Raw genomic sequence first — 25,789 nt, 5'->3', positions numbered from 1 at the left:
AGCTGAACTGAATAAGTACTTTGCATCAGTCTTCACTGTGAAAGACATGAGCAGTATGGTGGAAGTTCCAGGTGTCAGGGGGCATGAAGTGAGTGAAGTTACCATAACTAGAGACAAGGTTCTTGGGGAACCTGAAAGATCTGAAGGTAGATAAGTCACCTGGACCAGACGGTGTACACCTCTGAAAGATGTGGCTGAAGAGATCGTGGAGGCATGAGTAATGATCTTGCAAGAATCAATAGATTCTGGAATGGTTCCAGAAAAGTAGTCTGACGTCAGTGGTCGGGAAGATGTTGGAGACAATTATTAAGGATAAATTCTCGGGGTACTTGGAGGCACGTGATAGACCGTAGTCAGCATGGTTTCCTTAAGGGAAAATCTTGCCTGACAGATCTGTTGGAATTCTTTGGAAAAAGTGTCAAGCAGAATAGACAGAGGAGAATCTGTTGATGTTGTGTACTTGGATTTTCAGAACGCCTTTGACAAGGTGCCGCACACATGACACTGCTTTATCAAGCTATGAGCCCATAGTATTACAGGAAAGATCCTATCATGGATAAAGCAGTGGCTGATTGGCAGGAGGCAAAGAGTGGGAATAAAGGGAGCCTTTTCTGACTGGCTACTGGTGGCTAATGGTTTTCCACAGAGGTCTGTGTTGGGACTGATTCTTTTTACATTACATGCCAGCGATTTAGATGATGGAATTGATGGCTTTGTTGCAAAGTTTGCAGAGAATTTGAAGATAAGTGGAGGGGCTGGTAGTTTTGAGGAAGTAGAGAGGTGACAGAAGGACAGACAGATTAGGATAATGGGCAAAGAAGTGGTTGATGGAATAGTGTTAGAAAGTGTCGGAAAGGGTTGACTATTTTCTAAATGGAGAGAAAATACAAAAATAACTGAGGCGCAAAGGGACTTGGGAATATATCCTAAAGGTTAACTTGCAGGTTGAGTCTGTGGTGAGGAAGGCAAATGCAACATTAGCATTCATTTTGAAAGGACTAAAATATAAAAGGAAAGATGTAATGTTGAGGCTTTATAAAGCACTGGTAAGGCCACACTTGGAGTACTATGAGCAGTTTTGATAGATAGATAGATAGATAGATACTTTATTCATCCCCATGGGGAAATTCAACATTTTTTCCAATGTCCCATACACTTGTTGTAGCAAAAACTCATTACATACAATACTTAACTCAGTAATAATATGATATGCATCTAAATCACTAACTCAAAAAGCATTAATAATAGCTTTAAAAAAGTTCTTAAGTCCTGGCAGTTGAATTGTAAAGCCTAATGGCATTGGGGAGTATTGACCTCTTCATCCTGTCTGAGGAGCATTGCATCGACAGTAACCTGTCGCTGAAACTGCTTCTCTGTCTCTGGATGGTGCTATGTAGAGGATGTTCAGGGTTTTCCATAATTGACCGTAGCCTACTCAGCGCCCTTCGCTCAGCTACCGATGATAAACTCTCCAGTACTTTGCCCACGACAGAGCCCGCCTTCCTTATCAGCTTATTAAGACGTGAGGCGTCCTTCTTCTTAATGCTTCCTCCCCAACACGCCACCACAAAGAAGAGGGCGCTCTCAACAACTGACCTATAGAACATCATCAGCATCTCACTGCAGACATTGAATGACGCCAACCTTCTAAGGAAGTACAGTCGACTCTGTGCCTTCCTGCACAAGGCATCTGTGTTGGCAGTCCAGTCTAGCTTCTCGTCCAACTGTACTCCCAGATACTTGTAGGTCTTAACCTGCTCCACACATTCTCCATTAATGATCACTGGCTCCATATGAGGCCTAGATCTCCTAAAGTCCACCACCATCTCCTTGGTCTTGGTGACATTGAGACGCAGGTAGTTTGAGTTGCACCATATCACAAAGTCCTGTATCAGTTTCCTCATCTTGGAAAGGATGTGCTGAAACTGGAGAGGGTTCAAAGGAGATTCAAGAAAATGATTTTACAATTGAATAACTTGTTATATGAAGAGCATTTGATGGCTCTGGGCCTGTATTCACTGGAATTCAGAAGAATGAGGGGTGACCTCACTGAAACCTATTGAATATTGAAAGGCCTTGATAGAGTGGATGTGGAAAGGATGTTGCTATGGTGGGAGAGTCTTAGACCAGAGGACACAGCCTCAGAATAGAGAGGGGTCCTTTTAGAACAGAGATGAGAGGGAATTTCTTTAGCCAGATGGTGAATCGGTGGAATTCTTTGTCATGGGCAGCTGTGTAGACCTAGTCTTTATGTATATTTAAGGCAGAGATTGATAGATTCTTGATTGGTCAGGGCATGAAGGGATACGGGGTAAAACCAGGAGTTGGGGCTGAGTGGAAAATTGGATCAGTCATGATGAAATGGTGGGGGTAGACTTGATGGGCCAAATAGCTTAATTCTGCTCTTATATCTTATGGTCTTCTAAGATAAAGGTCTATAAGGTTTATCCTGTTTAATAAATTGACTAACCATAGCTTGTTGTAAAATAACACTTGGATATTAATGACCAGAAATGCAAAGATCTCAGCTGCAAGAGGGAGAACAGGAAACCATGCATTAAATTTTAGATTATCTTTGTTTTACTATGACACCTCTGCACAAATGAAATTCCCTAGCCCATAACTTGATACTCTTTACTATACAAGTTGGTAAAGTCAATCTGATATTTTACACTATTAGTATATATAACTGAAAAACTGAGATGCCATTAGAAACATCTAATTTGAAGAGTTGTTCTTGAATGCTCTTTTACATGGTTTGGTATTAAACAATTTTTTTTGTTAATTATTTGATGTGTAACTGGGCATTAAAAGCAACTAAACTTGAGGACATCTGATGCTACTGGGTACTCGTTGTTTCTAATGGTCTCTGCATCAGACTCTGCCCAGACATGTATTTTCTAAGTAGATGGAAATTTTATATGGATCAAATAATTTTCCATCTTTAGAACTTTTTAATATTGCAAATTAAAAGTTTTAATTTTACTGTTTTGAGCAGTCGTTGCATATCATTAGCTGCACACTGATGTGGTATAATAACTTGAAGAATGAAAAGTAAATGATGTAGGATTATTAGAAATAAGTAGGTCATCTGCCAAGTTATTAGTTATGGGGATTTAAGACCAAGTTTTTCAGTACAGTATGTTAGATGCTTGTGAAAAATTTGACAAAGCAGATAGCATAATTTGAGTATATTTTTACAATTAAATAACAATTTGAATTTGTGTAGTATTTTAATATAATATAAACACTCCAAGGTTCTTCAGTGACTATTTATTAACTGTGTGTTTATTAACAACGAGGTTGGCTACCAAAGTATATAATGGGATATTTGTGTAGAAGACCGAAACCTCAGTCAAATATCTTGAAAGGACAAAGTACTATGCCTTCGAAGTTAGAAGTATAATTGACAGTGAAGGGTAACTAAATTCAGAAACACAAGATGCTGCTGATGCTGGAAATCTTGAGCAAGACACGAGAGGGAACTTGGCAAGTCAGGCAGGATCTATTGAGGGGAATAAACAGTCGATGTTAGTGAGGTGGAATTTGGAGTTTTTTTTGTGCAGTCTGGTCGCTACTTATAGGAAGGACATCAATTAGCTTTAAAGAGTGCAGAAGAAATTTACAGAGATGTTGCTGGGACTTGACTACCTGAGTTATAGGGAAATGTTGAATAGGTTAGAACTTTATTCCCTGGAGTGCAGGAGGATGAGGGAGATCTTACTGAGGCACACACATTTATGAGGGTAATGATAGGATGATGGGTATAGATGGGTGATGCAGGGGTTTTTTTTCTTCCTCAGGTTAGGTGAGACAAGAACTAGAGGTCATAGCCTATAATCTTCTCATCTTTTTAACATTGTCTTGACATTTTGGAGATGCTTCTTGTCATCCTTACCGTTAACAATCATGTCATACTGGTAACACTGAGAGCCTGGGCAACCTGGTCCTTAGCTTCTGTCCAATTTCTGTCTTTTTTTTTAAACTCAACCATCTTCCTTCCCTTCTGAGGAAACACATGCTGTGCTACAGGTGGGTAGTTTTCACAGGTTCATTTAAAAACTTACTCTACTGTTTTGTAACTCCAGAAATTAAACAAAAGAAAAATACAGGAGCTGGGAGCTGGGTTGATGGTCCAGCTCTACTTTTTCTTTAGTGAAGCACTCACACATGATGTGGTGATGTAATGGCATAGGCCATTCACGTACTTTTACATATAACCCATAATGAATTATGTAAGCAACAAAGAATGCTAAATCAAACTTTATATTTACGTATTACTTAAATATTGATTACACTACAAAATGCAGCACTTTTATTTTCTCTGAGATTTCCATATATGAAGCCTAAAGTTTTGGTGCATTTTCTTATACATGTTACTATTCATTGCAATGTGCATGTTTGGAGAAGATAATCTGCCCTAATCTGCCCTGAAATAATTGAGATATTGCATAATTTATTCTGTGCTAATTATTTTTAAAAGCTGCCTTTTGTGCTTTGTGGTATACTTGTGTTGTTGCTGAGACCAATAATAAGAGTTACAGTTAGACATTCAGACTCCAGCTGTAATAGCTTGTTTGCACAGGGTCCCATCAGGAGTTGCCAAGGACATCTATAGAGTCCTTATTTCTGACAATTTTCAAATTTAAATCTGGCCTTCACAGCAGTTAGATTTCAGTGAGTATTTTATTCCTACATCTTCTCTGTCACAAAATAAAAGTTTGATAGAAAGGAAGTCATAAAATGGCTTCAGCTGTTCCATGCTGGGAAACTACTTCTCTGCTTCTGCCTGAAGAACTTTACAAAGAAGCAAGGCATGGTCTGATTGGAAATTCAACCTCAAACAAGTGAAAATCTGCAGATGCTGGAAATCTAAGCAACACACACAAAATGCTGGGGGATCTCCGCAGGCCAGGCAGTATTTATGAAAAAGAGTACAGCTGATGTTTTGGGCTGTGACCCTTTGAAGTCCTCCTGAAGGATCTTGGCCCGAAACATCGACTGTACTCTTTTCCATTGATGCTGCCTGGCCTGCTGAGTTCCTCCAGCATTTTGTGTGTTGCATGTCGTGAGAGGAAAAAGATGAGGCACAGCATATTAGTAGCAGTTGGGCCTTTGGAGTTAAAGTAGAGTTTATTATGATACGTATCAGTACATGCATGAACAAGTGTAATGACAATCTTCCTTGCATGATTACCATCATAGCATATTGTAAGCAACATTCACAAGTAAAACATAAATGTGTTCGATATGTTTAGTTTTTACAAGAAATAATACAGTTGGAACAAAAGTACATTTTAGTACAAATATCAGAGCAGTCATTACGTTGCTAAACTCTAGAGATTAGTGCTGGTTGGTTCAAGAATCAAATGGCTGAAGGGAAGTAACTGTTCTAAAATCTGGTGGTGTGGAAATATAGGCTTCTTTACTTCCTGCCTGATATTAACTCTGGGAAGGTGACACGGCCCAAGTGTTGGGAATCTTTGAGTGTTTCTTTCTTGAGGGAGTTCCTCCTGTAGATGCTAACAGTGGTGGTGAGGGATGTGCTCATGATGCATTGGGTTGAGTCCACTACTCTAGCTTCTTGAATTCCTACACATTTGAATGACTGTACCAAAACATTATGCAAAGCAATTTTCAATGGTAATTCTATACGTTTGTTAGTGTTTGGTAACAAGTAAACGTTTTTAAGCAGACCCTGGGGCGCCTTACTTGTGATTGTGTTTATGTGCTGTGCCCATGACAGGTCATCCAATATATTAATGCCCAGGGATTTAAAGCTGTTGACTCTCCACTGCCAATTTCCCAATGTAGAATGATATACAAACGTATGTTTGCCATCCTCCTGCTTCTTGAAGTCAACAGTTAATTGTTGCTGTGGGACCACTTGACTGAGTGTTTTATCTCGCTCCAGTAAGCTGACCCAATCACCATTTGTACTTCGTCCACCAAGAGTGGTGTAGTCCGTGAATTTGTATATGGCATTTTGAGCTGTGTATAGCTACACAGTTGTATGTATAGAGAGTAGTGCAGAGGGCTAAGCACGTAAACTTCAGGTGTACCTGTGAGGAGGAGATGTTACCCATCCTCGTTTGTTTGAGGTCTACCGATGAGGAAGCCTTGAAGCTGGATGATGAATTTGTGTGGAATGATTGTGCTGAATGCCAAGTTGGAGTCGGATGAACAGAAGCCTATTGTACAAGTTCCTGTTGTCTAGATGGTTCAGAACAGAGTGAAGAGCCAGAGAAATGGCATCTGCTGTTGATCAGTTGTGGTGGTATGCAGGTCTTGAAGTAGATCCAAGTTGTCCAAGTATTCCCTTTCTCCTGATAAGATTATGTATGCTTGTCTTGGGCTCAGCATTACTTTATCCACTCTTTGCCTTCCCACCTCTTGAATATATTTAATGATCCTATCTCCAGAGCTCTTTGGAGGTTTGTGGAGAAATTCACACAAACCTCAGAAGAAATTTCTCCACATCTCTACTGTAAGTGGGTGACCTCTTATTTTGAAGCCTGTCCTGTAAATCTAGATAATTGTATAAGGGGAAACCATCACATCACCATTCATCCTGCCAACTCCCTTAGAATCCTGTATCTTTCAATAAGATTAGCTTTGAATATATGACCAAACTTATTAATCTTTCTTAGCATGACAATTAATTCTTTCCAGGAATTGACCTAGTGAATCTTCTCTGTACAGCCTCTCTGTGATACATTTCCTTATGAAGACTAAAATAATAGATTTTCATCTGTGAGCACCACACCATTGATAGCAAGAGAAGAGGGCCAACTCTCACTTCCATGTTCAGATGGGGCTGGATAAGGTTTCTGAAGTACAGAAGTATGCAAAAAGTAGCTTTACATGCTTCAGGGAGAGACTAACTAAACAATCTTTGTTTACAGGCTATGATTTGTGAATTGTACACTCTACAGATAATGAGGGAAAAGGGTGAATTGTTTGTTGTCACATGTAGCAGTATTTCAGCTGGGAATTTAAGTGAAATGTTTGGAGAATAGGCCTTGCTGTTCTCATGTGTTCTACTGGTTGGTACACCTTCTCCACCTGAACTTCACTTAGAGTATAGAAGGATGCTGCCCCACACACAAAATGCTGGTGGAACACAGCAGACCAGGCAGCATCTATAGGAAGAAGTACAGTCGACGTTTCAGGCCAAGACCCTTCGTCAGGACTATTCCTGGCAACTGTACGTCGACTGTACTTCTTCCTATAGATGCTGGCTGGCCTGCTGCGTTCCACCAGCATTTTGTGTGTGTTGCTTGAATTTCCAGCATCTGCAGATTTCCTCGTGTTTGCGAAGAATACTGCCCTATTGCTGGCAATGAGATCAGTGCAGATAGGCAGAGAGGTTTACATGGACATGGTAGGCCAAAAAATGCATTTCTGTGCCCTACCATTCTTGCTCTGAGCCTCAGATTTATGGCTCAGTTAATGTCTGTCATGTAGTTTCTCCAGGATTTTCCGGGGTATCTAAGAGCTCTTGGATCAAGTCAGCCTTTGCTGGATGAGTATGGAATTTCAAAATTGCAAGTTGGTTGCTGATGTTACTTGGTTACTGAATCTCATTAGACAAGCAGCCTGCTGTGACTCTGATACAGGTGCTAGATGTTGGGGGGAATAAAAACAGAGGTACCACCATAAGCTTCCATAATCTAAATGTATGGCATTGTATACACACACATTAAGGATGAACCTACGATACCTCATGTAGTACCCCATTTACTTTCATCTGATGATCTGGCTCTGCCTCCCTGCTTCCCCCACCCCCCAGTTTCTCTACTTGTACACCTGCCACTGACCCAGTGGGTTGAAGTATTAAAACATTCATATTTAGACAACAAGCAAAGTCTAGCATGTGCTAATTCCTTGGCAAAATTCTGAGGAAAATTTCAAACTAAGATCTTCAGCCCCAATAAATTTCAGCTTTGCTCCAATTCTGTGCCTGTAATCAGTGACACATTTTAAATTGTAGCTTTAGAACTCCACCCCCACATGAACTTTGTACAGAAAACTACTAGTAACTGGTTTCCTGGAAAAAAAATATTATAAATCCATCACAGTGGATTCTGGTTAATTGAAATACATTGACACCAATACATTTTGGCCCAATTAAACAGCTGCCCTAATTAACCAAAGTTTCATGGAAATGGTCAAAAAGGTATAAAAAGACAAACTTCTGTTCAACTGAGTAACAAATTAGGCATTTAAATAAAATACAGTACTAATTAGAACACTACCAATGCTCCTGCAGTACTATAAAACTGTATTAGTTATTGACGGAGGAATTCATCCAATGTGTGCTATCATGTTCTTTATCTGTAAATGAACAAAATCAGTGCAGACGTCTAGTGGAGATAATGGACTGCCTTCATACAATGCTTTCAATGATTGCATCCTTCAAATGTTCATTTTCATTTTAATATTCAAATTGATTGTCGAAACCTTTTATTCTTCATAGTTCCTAACTTGTTGAAGTAGCAAAATTGTTTCATTTCTCACTCTCAGCCATTTTTGACATCTCCAAACCTGAATGATTGGAGCAGCAATGAGGGGAAAGTAGTTATGCAATGTCTTGCTGCTTGTTTCTCTCCAACTATCAGTGACAAAATTCACTGCTCTTTGAACACAAACACCCACAACTGAACCTCTTTAAAAGCTGTTCACCTTAAGCACAGTGAGGGTACGCAACTGGTGCTGGTTAGAAAATGTTTGGCAACAGTCTTGTGTCCCAATTAAGTGGCATAGTGTCCCAAACCAATGAAGCAAATCCTGGCTATTTTCTCCATTAGTTTTTGCTTCTTAAGAATAGTCCCAAATAAGTGGCTGCCCTGATTAACCGATAGCCTAATTAATCAGAATCCACTGTAGTTGATTTCACAAACTAACACAAGTTGGGTGTTGTATGTGGATGGATGTCACCTGTGTGCTCTGTAAGCTTTCTGCATGATTAAAAGTTTTATTTTCTACTATGTGTACTCGGGTTAAAGTTTTGTGTTAGAATTTGTAAGTATGTATGTATGTTTTGGTAATTGTAAACATTGCTAATTTTAAAAATTGTTGGAGCATTGAGATAATTTATTTCAAATTGGTAGGTAGCTTTCTGATGTCTATTTGCCAGAAAGGGACACTTGGAAATCAGTAAAATAACAAAAGAATATTTGTCATTTTCTGTCTGGAGTAGTAATTTACTTCAGGTGACCTGCAGAGCTACATTACTATTCCAGACAAGTATGGCTAGAAGTCCCTTTAGTCCAGGATAACTGCAGTAAAATGCCTTTAGTTGTGTGGTTTATCATAATTTCTTCAAAGATATATTTGTAGAAATGGAAAACTCCATTATTAGTTCACAAATCTTCTATGAGGCAGCAGAAAATATGAAGAAAGCTAATGGCATGCTGGCTTTTATAACAAGAGGAATTGAGTATAGGAGTAAAGAGGTCCTTCTGCAGCTGTACAGGGCCCTGGTGAGACCCTACCTGGAGTATTGTGTGCAGTTTTAGTCTCCAAATTTGAGGAAGGACATTCTTGCTATTGAAGGAGTGCAGCGTAGGTTCACAAGGTTAATTCCCGGAATGGTGGGACTGTCATATGTTGAAAGATTGGAGCGACTGGGCTTGTATACACTGGAATTTAGAAGGATGAGAGGGGATCTGATTGAAACATATAAGATTATTAAGGGATTGGACACACTGGAGGCAGGAAGCATGTTCCCGCTGATGGGTGAGTCCAGAACTAGAGGCCACAGTTTAAGAATAAGGGGTAGGCCATTTAGAACAGAGATGCGGAAAAACTTTTTCACCCAGAGAGAGGTGGATATGTGGAATGCTCTGCCCCAGAAGGCAGTGGAGGCCAAGTCTCTGGATGCATTCAAGAGAGAGTTAGATAGAGCTTTTATAGATAGCGAGGTCAAGGGACATAGGGAGAAGGCAGGAACGGGGTACTGATTGTGTATGATCAGCCATGATCACAGTGAATGGTGGTGCTGGCTAGAAGGGCCGAATGGCCTACTCCTGCACCTACTGTCTATTGTCTATTTGATTAGCTTTGTGGTATGTGCAAATCTTTCTAAATGCATTTAAAAGTTTAGTTTCAACTGAATGTTCCTATATAATTAATGAAAATGTTAATACCTTTTTGTTACTATTTTGTATTATTTACATTTTGTAAGTTAAGTTTATTGTCATCCTACTGTTCATGGACATGGTAGTGTTCATGGACATGAAACAATATTCCTCTGGACCACAGTGCACCCACAATACATGTATTGCACACAGAACATAATATAAATATTTATCACAAATAAGTTAATAAAATATAATTCAAAATGCATGTAACGTGCACAGCACATGCAAACGGCAACTGCTGATGTTTTAAGTGAGGGAAGTGGCTTGGTCGATTTACTGAGCTCTGTTTTCTATAGGTAAGCATACATATATCAGTTAGTGTTTCGACTGATAGATGCGGTTGATATTGAATCACTCTCGTTTTTGACTGTACAAATTGGTTCAGCTCATTTATTGGGTTTGAAGTAGTAGTATGTAAAATCCCAATAGATCAATAAGTGCCTGTTGAATGAGAAGCAAGATCCCTGAAAGTGATGGCATAAAATCAGTTTCTTTGTGATTCACTTGCTTTTTGATATGTCAAGCAGAGCATATGGTGAGATTTATTGGGTTGAGATATTTTCTTTTTCAGCTCTGTGGATGATCTTTGTGGATTTGAGTGCATATTTGTAGGGAACCTTGCAAATTATATAGTACAGAATTCCGTTGCAAGCACATGGCCTGGCACGGAGAGCAGGTGGCTGGTAGTGCAAATCCTGTACAATGATGCCGACAGCTTTAGCCATAGTTGTGCCAGGATTGTTCAGATTGTGGCAGTAAAGGTCAGTGGATCTCCACTACTTGACCTTAGGTTCCTTTCAGGCAGCTGTAGGAGGTTTTAGGTACGTCCTCTTGTTTGATTGCCAGCACGTTACTCTGGGGGAGAGAGAATTATTGCCTTCCTCTTGGATGGACAGTAGGAGCCAGTGTAGCAAATGGCTTTAATTACATACGTGGAGTTCAGGTCCGGGGCCCTTCCTGAGAATGGGAAAAGTGAGAAAAGTAGTAAGTTTTTGTTTCAGAAGGTGGAAGGAATGGAGTTTGCAGAAAAACTGTTACAAGTTCTGTTTACCTTCCTTGACCTTTTGAGTGCTTCCAGGATTTGCTCTTTGGTTTTAGTTTTTCCAGGATCTGTTGGTTTTATTCCAGTTACTCTTCTGTATGTCCTTGGTGCCGCCTTCCACGTGCCTTTGCTTGTCCTGGTGCATGGGAATAGTGCTCCCCATGCTGTGGAGCTTGTGGCAGATTGGCGTGAAGAGCAGGTAATCACTCTGGGCCTAGATAGTCAAAATTCAGATAGATTTCATCAGAGTTTCAGCTTCTGCTGAGCGACACCATGAAAACTGACTTGAAGACTAGCACCCAGATCTATAATCTTGGCAGCCTGAGTGTTGCTGTAGTGGGAGTTGGAACATCAGTCAACCGGTAACATTTCATGGAGGGTAGCATGTTAGCATTTCTGGTGGAAAGGATGGATTTGTCAAACTCAATGTAAGAAAGCTTGTTGGACTTCTCCATTCCCTCTTCTCAATGATGAGGAGCTGCATCATGGTTTCCTATTCTGGCAGCAGTCTACCTGTGCCAGTTCCTCACTGTGCAGATCCCAGCTCTTAAAGCAATAAGACTTTTGGAGATTAAATTTGTTGTTTGACTATCTTGTGACTCGGTAACCAGCAAATGTTACCGAGATATACGGCAATGCTGTAGAGTCTAGATGAGATGAAATGAGACACTAAGGAGTGTGTTCTCATGCCATTTGAATGTCATAAATCAGAAAAGAAGTGGATCAAAAAGATGGATTGGAATTAGCCTTTTAATCATCTTCTGTGATGTTTGAGCTATCACTAACTTTAGGGTGGCTACTTTGGTGATGACCATATCTCCATCAGTTAGAATTGATGGAGGTGGAATTGACTACTAGTTGTCAACTGATGCTGTCAGTGAATACTACCGGATCATTCAGGAAGTGCTATGAATTTGTGTGTATTGTACATTACAATATTCTGAATGATATCTTTGTCCTTTCTGAATGTTTTGTGAGATAGGGGTGGGATATATGTAACTGAGGGTATGATGGAGTATGAATGAAGGTATGATTTAATGGTAGAGATTGTTGGGTGAGAGGGCTTAATTATATCTCTAACCTCATGCACTGCTCCATGGCCACTGCTTGGAACAGCTTTGAGATTAGTTATGATTGTAAAGAATTGGGATTTATTAATGCCTTTACTGTTCCAAACTATATGTGTGAGGTCATTTAAAACATTTTTCTAGTATATCCCTATTCTGGGAGCTTCACTCTTGGTCCTAACTGAAAGAGTAATCTGCCTTTCTCATCTATCGAGATGTCAAAACTTCAGCTGAAAAATTGTGTACCTGCAGTCTTGTTTGTACTGCGATTATGGCCTGCAGCAGTCTTCACAAAGTTCTCGCTCCAAACTCACTTGAAACTAATTTCAACAAACGCCCACTCTTTAGATGGACTGAATGGCCTCATTCTGCACGATCTAGAGGAGGCTGGGGGTTACTTCCAGGACTGCTGTCTGTGAATAAGTGCTAATGCAATAAGCGGTGTGACAGACATTGACTGAATTCTGCTATCATGGCTATGAGGTTGGGGCACAGATTCTTTTGTATTGAATCAAACAAGCATGGATTAATTGTATAGTACGAATGCTGCACAGTTTTTAATACACTATCCAATTTCTCCCCCTCTATATTTAAAGGCCTTCAAGCTTTCAACTAATATAGAAACATCCTTAATGGGAAGCACTTGCAAAATAAGTTGTTAAATCCCTGTAGCTTAGATTTGTGCTTTTATTTTAGTGATATTTTTACAGTATTCAATTGGATTGCCTCGTACAATGCTTCAACAAACTGCCGTAAGCGGACATGGTAGAGGCACAGTCAGCATTTCTGGAATAGCACAGTTGGGGCCCCGTGTGCTTGTTGGGCAGTTCTTTGACTGTTCGCCAAGCTGGGGATGGACACTACTGCAAGCCACAAAGCTCCACCCACTTTGTTCAAGCTCCACTCCTTTCCACGGCAGCTTAGTGTTGTGCGTCATTGTGCTTATGCAGTTGCTGTTTGTCAGCTGTCTGAGGGAAGCTGGACAGCTGCATGGCAGTTTGTGCAAGTGAGAATTCCAGCTCGCAGACAAAAACTGATCTTAAAGACCAACTAAGGACTAATCCATTTACATCTGAAATGCTCAGAATGTACTGTCCTCCTAACTCTACAGATTTGAAAATAAAAATTGTGGTACTTTGGAAACAAGGTAAGCTTTTATTGTGTAACATTTTTAATGACTGCAAAATAAAAACTTCCTTTTGTTGTATTGTTACTTTGTGCAAAAACAGAGTGAAGCGACCCAAAAGGAGAGAGTAGTGATAGCAAGATTAATGCAAATTCTGGTTTACCTTTTAAAAAGGGCTCAGCCAGGCAGACCTCTTTGTTTACTGTATGCTCTGTGTGGATGTGATGGCATACAGTAATCTGAGTAGCAATTGTCCTGCCTGGGTATTACAAAATGACGTGACGTGATAAACACAAGAAGCGGGAGCTTTTGAGGAAAAAGCTGTGTTGACTTGAATAAAATGATATTTGTAAATTTAGAAAGGCAAAAAAAGTAACCTCTGATACTGATGAAATAATATCAAGTTGTCTAACAAGTGTCTGCCTTGATTTTTATGTACAGAACAAATAATTTGTATAATTAGTACCCTATGAAGTTAGAAGTTACTCATTTTGAATTGGAATTAACTTAAAAGATACACAGAAATGTTGTGAAAATATTCTGAGGTTGTGTTCAGAAAGTCCAGCAACCACTCTTGTTCAGGTGCTTTGTCCAAGTTGCAATACTTGCAATAAAGAGAATGAAATTTTAAATTTAAAAGTTAAAAAATTTTAAATTCAGAGACTCTACTAACCAATATAGATTTAACACTGAGGTGTGAAATATATACAGTGGATTCCGGTTAATTAGGCCATCAGTTAATCGGGCAGTCTCATATCGACAACAAAAATGGAACAAAAACTAATTGAGAAAATAGACGGGATTCCCTTCATTTATTTGGGACACTATGTCACTTAGTTGGGACAAGAGACTTGCCGAAGTTTCTAACTAGCGTGCACTTGTGTGGCTGTTAGACACTACACTGTGCTTAGAGTGAACAGTTTTTAAATAGCGCGTTGCATGTGCTAGTGTGCAAAAAGCAGTGATTTTTGTCACTGATAGTTGAGAAATGAGAAAGTTTTGCTCAGTGCAGGTTCCAGTATTCGGGCTTGGAGATGCCAGAAACAGCTGTGTGAAAGTGAAATGATTTCACTACTTCAAGTTAAGAACTGCAAAGAATTTGAAGGTATTGATAATCATCTTAAATGTTACAATGAAAATGAAGATTTGGAGGATGCAGTGTTGAAAATTGTATGAAGGCAGTCCATTATCTACACTAGGTGTCTATGCTGATTTTGTTCATTTACAGCTGGAAGAGCATGCAGTGCAGATCTTCCATTGATAGCTATTGGGAATTAATGGTGTTTTGTAGTACTGTAATAGTATTGTGTTCAAATTTGTTCTGTATTTCATCTTTCTTTCTTCTTACAATATTTTTTATTCAGAAGAAAAAACCAAGATTTACAGAGTGCAACACATAGATACATCTCAACATAACTTGTGTACATTCATATATTGTGATAAAATTGATCAAAATGTTATAGCATAACTCATAAAGGTATACCGCTCTGTAATCAAAAATTTAAAGATAGGTCATACATCATAAAAGAAATTTTTTATATAAAAAAAAAGTCAACCCTCTACCAGCTACCAAAGAAAAAAGCTGATGGATGATAATGGATAAATTAGAAAAGAAAACATATTCGCTTAAGAAGAGAAGATAAAAATATACATAAAAGTCTGTGCACTGTTAAACTTTATAAATTGGAAAAGTAATTTAGGAAAGGTCCCCAGATATCATAAAAAGATTGTTTCAAATTTAAGACTGAGCAGTGGATCTTAAATACATACATCTTACTTAAATACATAAATACTTACATACATCTTAAATACATAATTTGTTACTCAGTTAAAAAGGTATTTTTTTTTAAAAAAAAAAGACAAACTACATTTTAACTGCTTCCATGAAATTTTGGCTAATCAGGGCAGACGCTTAACTGGGCCAAAAGGTTCACATCTTCCCAATGTGAACCATTAATCAGAGTCCACAGTCAAATAGACCAGAGAGAACGATGCAGCACCATGGGAAGAGTTGCATGTGCTATTTATGTTACTGGGTCTGAAGTCAACTTTTATCAACTTGTAGGGTGGTTATTAGTATAGGAAAATTGCTAAAATCATCAGCGTATTATCAGAGAAGCATTTGAACATAGATCACAGGACAGTATAGGAACAGGCCTTTGGCCCATAATGTCTGTGTGGACTCTGATGCCAATTTAAACTAATCCCATCTGCCGGCATATGGTCTATCTATAACCCTCCAACTCCATCTGCCATTTTTTTTCTGCCCATATTTTCCCACTGATCTGTATAATGTATCTTTTTTCATTATTTCATTGGATCGGAAATTGTTGGTATGATCGATGTATTTTGGAGATTTCTCACTGCCCTCTAATATGGTAGAAGTGAACTATTTGTTCAGTTGACAGATGAGGATTCTGTTTAGTAGAAATATTTGGCATGGAGGATGTTGAAATTATTGTTGTTGGAGTTGCACTCATCCTAGCTATTTGAATATTTGCCTTTACATATCAGAATGTAGATTTGGGAGTATAACTGTAATTCTAACGCGGTTGGCTCTGGATAAGCTCCTTATCGGCACTGATGCTTGGAAGTTACTGATGGAGCATCCAGTGTTAGTTATGTGATTGATGTCAAGGAATAGTGGTAGCCTGTCACTGGAAATGGTCAGTGTCTGACATTTCTGCAGCAAATAACATATCTAAACTGTGTCCCAGCTCAAGTCTGAATATTGGAGTTGTGCTGCTTGCTGATACAAACTCTTTCATGGAAGTGTTGAGAACGGAACACTGAATCATCAGTGAATACAAGACCATGACACCATAAGACACAGGAGCAGAATCAAACCATTTGGCCCATTGCGTCTGCTCCAGCATTCCATCATGGCTGACTTATTAGTCCTCTCAACCTCATTCCTTGGCCTTTTCCCTGTAACCTTTGCTCTGACTAAACAAAAGCTTATCAACCTACACTTGAAATACACACAATGATGGCCTCCACAGCTGTCTGTGGCAATGCAGTCCACAGATGCACCACCTTTTGCCTAAAGAAACTCCTTATCTCTGTTTTAAATGGATGTCCCTCTATTCTGAGGCTGTCCCTTCTGATCAAAGACTCGCCCAGTGTAGGAAATATCCACCCTACACCCACTGTATCTAGGCATTTCAATATTCCGAAGGTTTCAATGAGATCTCCTCTCATTCTTCTAAACTCCAGTAAATACAGGCCTAGAGCCATTAAACGCTCCTCATATGTAAACCCTTTCATTGACAGAATCATTCCCTGGAATCTCCTCTGGACCCTCTGTGGTAAGCTACATATACCTGTCTGGACACCCCCCCCCCCCCCCCGCTGACTGCTCCTGTGGTTCCTCCCACAGACCCCGGTATAAAGGCGATTGGAGACACAGCCCCGGCCTCAGTCTCCAGGATGTTGTGTGGTGGTCAATTGCTGCTTGTTCTTTCTTCCAGCCAATAAAATTGAGGCACCATCAATAACTGTCGGAGACGTGAGGCGAGATGTAGGCTTTTATTGGCTGGAAGAAAGAACAAGCAGCAAGTGACCACCACACAACATCCTGGAGACTGAGGAAGGGTCTGTGCCTCCAATCACAGCCAGTGCTACGTAGATCGCAGCGACAGGTTCGACCACCTGATAGACTTAACCTGTAAATATACTTGTAAGAAGCTTCGCCCCATGGGGACTCTCTTTTAAAACAAAGAGGGAGTGAATGTGGTGAACTACATATACCTGTCTGGACAGGCCCAGGCCCCCCCCCACCCCCCCCCCCCCCCGCTGACTGCTCCTGTGGCTCCTCCCACAGACCCCGGTATAAAGGCGATTGGAGACACAGCCCCGGCCTCAGTCTCCAGGATGCTGTGTGGTGGTCATTTGCTGCTTGTTCTTTGTTCCAGCCAATAAAAGCCTATATCTTGTCTCACATCTCCGAGAGTTATTGATGGTGCATCACCCTCTCCAATGGAGACTCATTTACCCATTTTTCATTCTCAGAGAGAAGGTCCTTGATTCAGCCAAGGATGGCTATGGCATACAGCATTTTGTATGTGTCCTAGGTCTGGCCTGAATGGCATCAACAATCATAATTATACAATTTGATGAGATTTCCTTTAGGGCATATTTGGTTAAATGCAGAGGCTGTTAAATCACTCATGAGGAAATTGGTCATTTTTTTTCAATGGCCACAATAAGGACTAAAATACAGTGTTTTAGTAGAAATGAAATTGCTGAGGTTATTATTCAAGTAAATGCCTAGCACTGTCAATGATCTTGCATTACTCAGCAGAAATTTGAGAATGGGTTGATAGAGTGCTAAGTGGCATGTTGGATTTGTTTCTGCTTTGGGATATAACATACCTAGGTACTTCTGCATTCTCTCCCAACTGTACTGCTGTGCAGCTACCTCTGACAATCTGCCCTGCTGCTGGAAGGATTGGCATGTTCATAGTGCAGCCTGGGACATTACGTGAAATGTATGATCTCCGGAATTCTGGGATGCCTTTCCCAGATTATCAAAATCCCCATTTAGAAGGATTTTGTATGGGTGGCTTTGAGTGGGTCTTTGAGGTGCTGGGTGCACCTTTGTACAGCAGTGCCAATACCACATGTTCCGTTTAGAATCCATCTAGTAATCTTTTAGATTCAGCTATGTTTCAAATGCTGTATTGATGGGGAGTTGAACTAATGTCATCATTCTAAGTGTGCCATTAATATTCCCAGGCTTTCTGCTAATTTTCCTCTAACACCATCGACTCAAAGGCAGCCAAACTAATGTAAATGATTTGAATAATTTAAGTGCAAATTGATTTTATAAAACAAAATCATCAGGCTGAAAGCTAGCTTAGTTCACAGAACTGGCCAGGTCCCTAGAGCAAATTAATCACCATGGTGAGCCTCAGTTAACTGTACCTATTTATGGACTCCAAATCATTTAATAAAATAAATAAAAATAAATAAATATAATATATACATACAGAAGGTCCTAATAGACACCATTTAAATCTTCTTTCAAGTTTCTGTGAAATTAATTGGTATAGACTTTATGAATCCAGCAGGCAGTTGGATACTGCACTTTAAAGTTTTGTTTATGTGGGGATTATTGTTTTAAACAACTTTATTTGTGATAACTAATGTGAATAAAACTTTATTAGGTTCCTACTCTAAAGGAATATCTCCAATGCAAAAAATTCTGTGATGCTACATAATAGATGATAAAAATATGTTCTGTGATGAGAATTGGCTTAGAAACAATTTGCATTTAGTAACATGGAAATTCAATTAAATGGAAAGTTCACCATAAGTTTCAATTCTGAGAGGCCAGCTCCATTTTGAGTGCATTTTGCATCTTGATTGTAAATCGTTTCAGCTAGTTGTTGCTCACCTTGGTTAGAACACTTTCTTGAACTGCCACCTAAGCAAGTGTGAAATCATACCCAATTAAGAATTTCAGTTGAATGATCCAAATATAGTTTTTGTATATAAAACAGACTTTATCACAAATTGATCAATGCAATAGGTTAATTTATTGCTTGTGCCTCTGTTTCACTAGTGAAACATTTGGTTGATACAATCTCATTTGAGAAATTTGTAGAATATATTTGGGATCAGCGCAAGACCTTCGTCATGTTATAGAAAGAGGATGAAAATGGAAGGGGTATGATTAGTTGTTTATAGATGATATGAAAATTGAAGGAGTCTTGGATAGCAAGGAGTGTTGTCCAAGGATACAACACAGGAATGTTTTGTGGAGTGGTGGAGATTAAATTAAATCCAGATGAGTGTGAGGCAATAAACATTGGGAGGTCAGATTCTGAGGCATTGAGTTCAAAAGTTAAGAGGTTATGTTGAAACTTTATAAAACTGTGGCTAGGCCACATCTGGAGTATTGCATACAGTTCTGGTTGCCCCACTATAGGAAAGATGTTGAGCTTTGGAGAGGCTGCAGAAAAGTTTTACTAGGATATTGCCAGGTTTAGAGGACAAAGTAAATGACTGGTACCTTGGGAGCATTGATTTAGAGAGGGATCTTGGGGTACAAATTCAAAGGGCATGGAAAATGGCAAGATAGGGTGATGAGTAATGAGGACTTGCTTTCATAGACCAAAGCACTACGTAACAGAATTGGGACATAATGTTGCAGCTGTACAAAACATTACTTAGACCATTCTTAGAGTATTATGTATAGTTCCAGTCACTACACTACATGTAGTACAGTGAAAGCAATAGTTAGAATACAGAAGAGATTAACCAGGATGTTGCTAGGAATGGAAGGCTGTTGTCATAAGTGATTTAAACAAACTGGATTTGTTTCTCATTGGAACAGCAGAGGCTGTGGGATGACTTGGACTATAGAACAGTACAGCACAAGAACAGGCCATTTGTCCCACAGTGTAGTGCTGAACCAGCTAAACAGCAAATCAAAAACACCCAAGCACTAATCCCTCCTACCTTCTACCCCTCCAAGTCACAGCAACACCTTTGTAAATTTTCTCTGTATTCTTTCAGTCTTATTGATATCTTTCCTGTAAGTAGCCAAATTTCATCACAATTAAAGAAGAGTTGTTGTTGGAGGCTGTGACTGGGCTATCTTCCCTACTGTTGTTCTCTATCTATTCTCAGTACCTTGCATCCATGTGTCTATTCAAATGTCTCTTTAAAAACCTCTGTGTTTGCCTCTAGCATCATACCAGGCAGTGCATTCCAGGCATCCACCACTCTGAGTAAAAACTTACCCCAAATCCACCTTGAACTCCCCCACCTGTAATGCTAGCCCTCTAGTATAGACATTTCAACTCTGGGACACAGATACTCTCTGTCACTCTATCTATGCCTCTCCTAATCTTATAAACCTCCATCAGATTTCCCCTTGGCCTCCGCTACGCAGAGAAAATGACCCAAGTTTATCCAGCCTCTCATGATAATACATGCCCTCTAAACCTGACAATATCCTGGTGAACCTTTTCTGCAGCCTTCCCAAAGCCTCCACATCCTTCCTATAGACCTGAACTGTATGCAATACTCCAGATATGGCCTGACCAGAGTTTTATAAAGTTGCAACATAACCTCTTGACTTTTGAACTCCATGCCTCAACTAATAAAAGTAAGCATTCCATAAGCCTTCTTAACCACCTTATTAACCTGTGTAGCCACCTTCAAGGAGCTAAGAATAAGGAACTATCTAACAGTATCTGCTCAGCAACACTGAGGATCTTTCCCATAACAATGTCCTGTCTCAGTGTCCGGGATAGAAAGATGAAGCAGGAAATTTGTGGCCTCTGGGGAGTGAGACTAGAACAAGGGCGTGTAGCCTCAAGATTCAGGAAATAGATCTAGGACATAATTGAGGATAAGCTGCTTTTTCCAGAAGGTAATGAATCTATGGAATTCTCTTCCCAGGGAAGCAATGGTGACTACCTCATTAAATACTTTTAAGACGCAGATAGATTTTGCATACTAGGTGAATTAAGGGTTATGAATTAAGGAAGGTAAGTGAATCTGAGTCTGTGGCCAGCTTGAGCTTCATTGTTTCAGTTTTTAAATATCAAATGTGTTCAATATTGGTATTGGTTTTCTTTCAGAGCTGTGAAATAGCCAAACTATTAAAATATTCAATTTTTCCTTTTTCCTCTTTATTCCAGATTCATGTTGGCTAAAGGACTGAAGCGCAAACTTAGTGATTACGAAGAAAACATGGCTGGTCTTCCTGGTGCCTTTGATTCTAATCCAGGGCTGCCATATACCTTGCAGAGACAGCTAGTACTTAACATGTGCCTCATCAAACTGCAGAGCTGTAGAATGCTGGTAGAACCAAACTTGCATCGTTCTGTTCTCATAGCAAATACTGTACGACAAATTCAGGAAGAAATGAGACAAGAGGGTAGTCACGAAGGCTCTAGCAGTTGCAATGGACCAAATCCAATTCCAGACACAAGCATACCATGTCACGGAGGTATTGAATTAACTGGATCATCTGTACTCAATACCTCTCCAGATTTGAATGGTTCCTCAGATTTTTCAGAGAGCCAGTTAGAGAATTCTTTAGTGTTGGTTTCAGATAATGACATGTCATCTGCCATTTCATCAATCCTCAAAGACTTGGATTTCATGGAAGACATCAGTCCATCTCCTTGTCCAATACCTGCAGATGAGAGTGATGCATATGTACACTTGCCTTTTGAAGACCGTACGCAAGAAACTAGGCCTGTGGAAACTGTATTTGGCTCTTTTGAAATCAGCAATTCAACGAGTTATCTAACAGATCTTGCTTTTGATGACATATTTGAAGACATTGACACATCGATGTACGACTCTGATTTGTGTTTGCTCCCTTCGACATCTGTTAGATCGCCACCAGCTATCGTGGATGATGTTCCAAAACCCTTTCAGTTATGTAACTCAACGTCAGTGAATACCATTCAGATCTGTCGAGTAGACTTGAGTGATCTGGACCACATCATGGAGATTCTTGTGGGATCTTAACTCATAGGGATGCTTCAGAATTTTGGGTGCTTGTCTTCCTTATTATTTAAAATGGCTTTATCTGCATCAATATTAATGAAAAAAGCCACCATCTTAGCAAACTACAATTCAGTCTTTTCATCTTAAAGTGTAAATAGTACAAACTTCAATTACTTTGACATAAAAACCTTGTAAACAAAAGACTACAGGGAACACCTAAGCAATTAGCATATGGAACTTTGGAAGGCGAAATGTATGCTACTGTTGACAACTTCTGATTTGCAATCCAGAAATGTGGCCATAACATAACCACTTGGGTTATTTTTTAAAGGAATAAGATTGTTTTTATGAAATTAATGTATTTCCATAAGACAGAATATTAATTCAATAAGTTTTAAATGGGGACAAATGTTTTGTTTCTGCCCACCTACTGGCAGTTTTCTGTCTATATCCAAAGTGTGGGAGGAACTAATACTCTGAAATCATTTTGATGAGCATATTTATTCTATCAACTGGAGCACATAACTTGTTACTTCCCTGAAGGTTTTTTAAATAGGGTATTACTATACCAACAAAGGCACCTTTATCAAAAGGTTACAGGAATGTTTTATATGACATCTAAGCTATTTATTTTTTTAGAATTTTGTACTCTAAATATCAGTGTTCGTGTGTCTTGTTTGGTCTTTATTTCGAGTCTGACATGCTTTGCTGTTGGATTTGGTTTACACTACCTCTTCCAAGATCTAACAATAAAGCTTTGTTAAAGATAAATATGCTGTACATGAGCAGGTAGACCTTTTGGATTTTTAATTTTAAAATGTTTGTGAGAAAAGCTTTTTTAATTTATCCAGAGCAATGCAACTACATAACTGATCATGTTGAATACTTGTTAATCTTGTATCTGCTTTTAAACTAATGCCTTCTAATGATTTGTACCATTGATATGAACACGTTCATGATTTGGACTCACTGCCATGCTCCAATAACTGGGAAGAAGATGATAGTTAATATAAAATAAAGTTTGAAATGTATCAAGTTATTCATACCCTTAAGCAACTAAACATTTCCAGAAAACGTTACCACATTTACATTGCATTGTTTAGTAATAACATGTATAAGTTGGAAGTAGTGGCCTTATAATTTAATATATGAAATGATTATATTGTGGAAAAATCCAAATTTTTACAGAGTTGAGCACAATCTAGGTTTACAGTTTGCTGTTATAATGGAGGGACTGCTTCATTAGCAGTTTCTGTTTTTCGGGTAAAATGTAAATCTAGGCTATGAACAGCATGTAGCATTTGGACAAAATGCCAGGTCTTGTTGTTATCTTTTGTTAAGCAACTTAAGCAAATGGATTGGAATTGTTTATTCTTGCCACATGGACTGAGGTATAGTGCAAAGCACAAAACTACTGAATTATGCAAAACATAATTTGTATATGATTGTGCGTGCATTTCTCAAATTCATTCAATGAAAGTAGTGTTTTCCGTTGAATACTAAAATACTGTCATTTTTCACTTTGTCTGTTCTTCATCTTATCTACCCTTCTCAATCAACTTGATCCTCCCCAAAAGCTGACAGGACAGTTATGCTAGTATTCTGACTGCCATATCTTCAGACCCAAATTAGTTTTTAAAAACTTGCTCATCTCTTGCTCAGCATAAATCAGCTGTGCTATTGTATCTTTTGTACAATTACTAATGCAAAGCTACCCTACATTTTTGAAATACATGCTTCAAGTTTGTGAGAAAGGCACTCTATAAATTCAAGTTTCTTAGTTGCAGAGAAATTGGGAGCTTCTTTCTCAAGGAGAGCATTTGAGATGTGATTCTATTATTCCTTCAATACTATAATTTTACAATTTTGTTAGTATGTCCTATCTCATGCATTCTGGATAACCTTCTCTTGCACTGTTAATGGAATGAGAGCAATAGTGAATTTAGGTGAGATGGGAAGGGCCCCAATGTTTCAATGCCACAGGTGCTTTCTAAAGTTCTATATGAAATGAGTGGCATATTGCTGATAACATTTAAGTTGCATTATGTTATGTGGTAAGTGGCTGTTGATGTTTAGATAATCGGAAATGTCATTTGTGCAAGAATATTTAGTGGAAGGCAATTGTGATCTTGCACTGGCATGTCAGACTAGGCTGTAAGTCAACCCTTCCTGCATGAGGTTTAGACGATCACCTGCAATTGGAATTGTTAAACATTTTATTTCAATCTTCTATAACTATTTAGTGTAGCCTGTTTTTTTTTCTTTATTTTCCGACAGAATTGCTAGTCCATTAAATTGTATATTTGGCTGTTAAGCACCTGTCTGTTTTTCATTTCGTTTAGATGCACATTTGTTCCTCTCAGTATTGAGGACATGTGATCTTGTACAGTGTATATACAATTCCTTGATGTAATTTACAAAGTTTGTAATTTAATTGAGAAACACTTTTTTTTGCTTCCCCCCCCCCCCCCCCCATCCCTAATTCCACTTTATACTACAATTGATCTTTATGGGGCTGGAATAGAAATTTAGAAATTGAGTTTATGTGCAAGTTGTGAAATTGTGCACAAATCCCTATTAATATGTAGGCCAAAACCTCAATGGCCTATTCCTGCCAAGTGCATTATGAAATCTCCACTCATAGAATGTTTGGGTGTGCAATAAATTGTTTAATTTCTTGTATATTGTTGAATGAAATGTGCTTCCTATACGGTTCATTTGGTTAAGTTTCTAGACACAAATTTTAGTAATGCACTTTGGTACTAAGTGTATGCTAGTTGCATTGTATTTGATTTTTGGAATTATTCTATTTTCATTAGTTACCCATTCTATAGTTGGTTTCAACACTTAATCCCAAATATTTAAATCTAAGACCTGTGGAAAAATTAGTTTGTATTAGATTGTGAAACCACTAAGATCTATTTTTAGTGAGTTTAGGGAACAGTCACTTTTTGGTCCCTTATTAACTTAGATTTTGATCAATGTTTTAATGCACAGCAACATTTAATTTTTTTTCCCCCCCAGAAGTAAAGTTTTAACTTAAATCAAGCTTTTGGAAAAGGGAAACTGATCAATGCTCAGCTATCTAACTTGTAACAGTTATAATCCATTAATGAATTTTCTATTGAAAGGAAGTCTGTAGGAGTTCTGACAATACATCCTCAGGAAGTGACAACTTTCAATTTCCTGAGGTACTTGAAACAACCTCCACAACTGACCTTGTATGGTACTATCTCCCTCTGATTTTGTGCATATTCAACAGAAAGTTCCAACCATTGTTTTGGTGAAATATTATCAGTAATGTTTTGATTAAATTAACAGCATCTGTCAAGTTATCTATGAAGGAGACAAATTTGCTATTTATATTTTCACTATTAAAGATACTATATTTCATAACAAATCTTGAATTTAAAAGGACAAGGCCAATTCTATAACTAATGCAACTTGAATTTCAGTTGGTATTGTTTTAGTTGGTTAATACTCATTTCAGCACTGAGATTAACCATGGTATAATAGAATTTATTTTCTCAAACATGCATAGTATACTTAGTATTCTATTTCTATTTTTAAAATAAGTAATTTTGAATGATTTAGAAATTTCAAAGTGATGTCTCTATTTACTACTATTGCAGTATGTTTGTAACAAGTCGGTTATATTTAAACATTTACATTTTCTTTCCATGTTGAGAATAAAGTTCAGGTAAATCATTAAATAGTGGTTGTACGTTTATTGAAAAAGAAAAGATTAAGTTTAATCCACCAACATTTTATACATTTAGTAAGGAGCAACATCCAGTTCTGAATGTAATAATGAGTTCACAAGATCCATTTCCTCGGGCCCAGTACAAGTATCCACAAACAAGCCCACACTTGCAATGCAAAGACTGTACAGCTCAGGCACAGGCTAAAGAGTGAACAATGAGTTAGACACTGT

The 25,789-nt window shown here is 38.6% G+C and overlaps 1 protein-coding gene across 1 annotated transcript in view; it reads left to right on the top strand.

Moving 5' to 3' along the window:
* Window positions 1–25,568, top strand: part of LOC140724537 (uncharacterized) — a 59,616-nt gene extending 34,048 nt beyond the window's left edge. The window contains exon 4 of the mRNA XM_073038979.1: window positions 21,036–25,568. Within this exon, the coding sequence (XP_072895080.1) occupies window positions 21,036–21,876 (841 nt within the window). The 3' untranslated portion in view covers window positions 21,877–25,568. The remainder of the gene's footprint in view (window positions 1–21,035) is intronic.
* The last annotated feature ends 221 nt before the right edge of the window (window positions 25,569–25,789 follow it).

The sequence above is a fragment of the Hemitrygon akajei genome, chromosome 3 (genome assembly GCF_048418815.1).
Source record: "Hemitrygon akajei chromosome 3, sHemAka1.3, whole genome shotgun sequence".
NCBI lineage: Eukaryota > Metazoa > Chordata > Chondrichthyes > Myliobatiformes > Dasyatidae > Hemitrygon > Hemitrygon akajei.
Note: the sequence above shows the minus strand (reverse complement) of the source record. Positions and strands in the feature narration are given on the sequence as shown.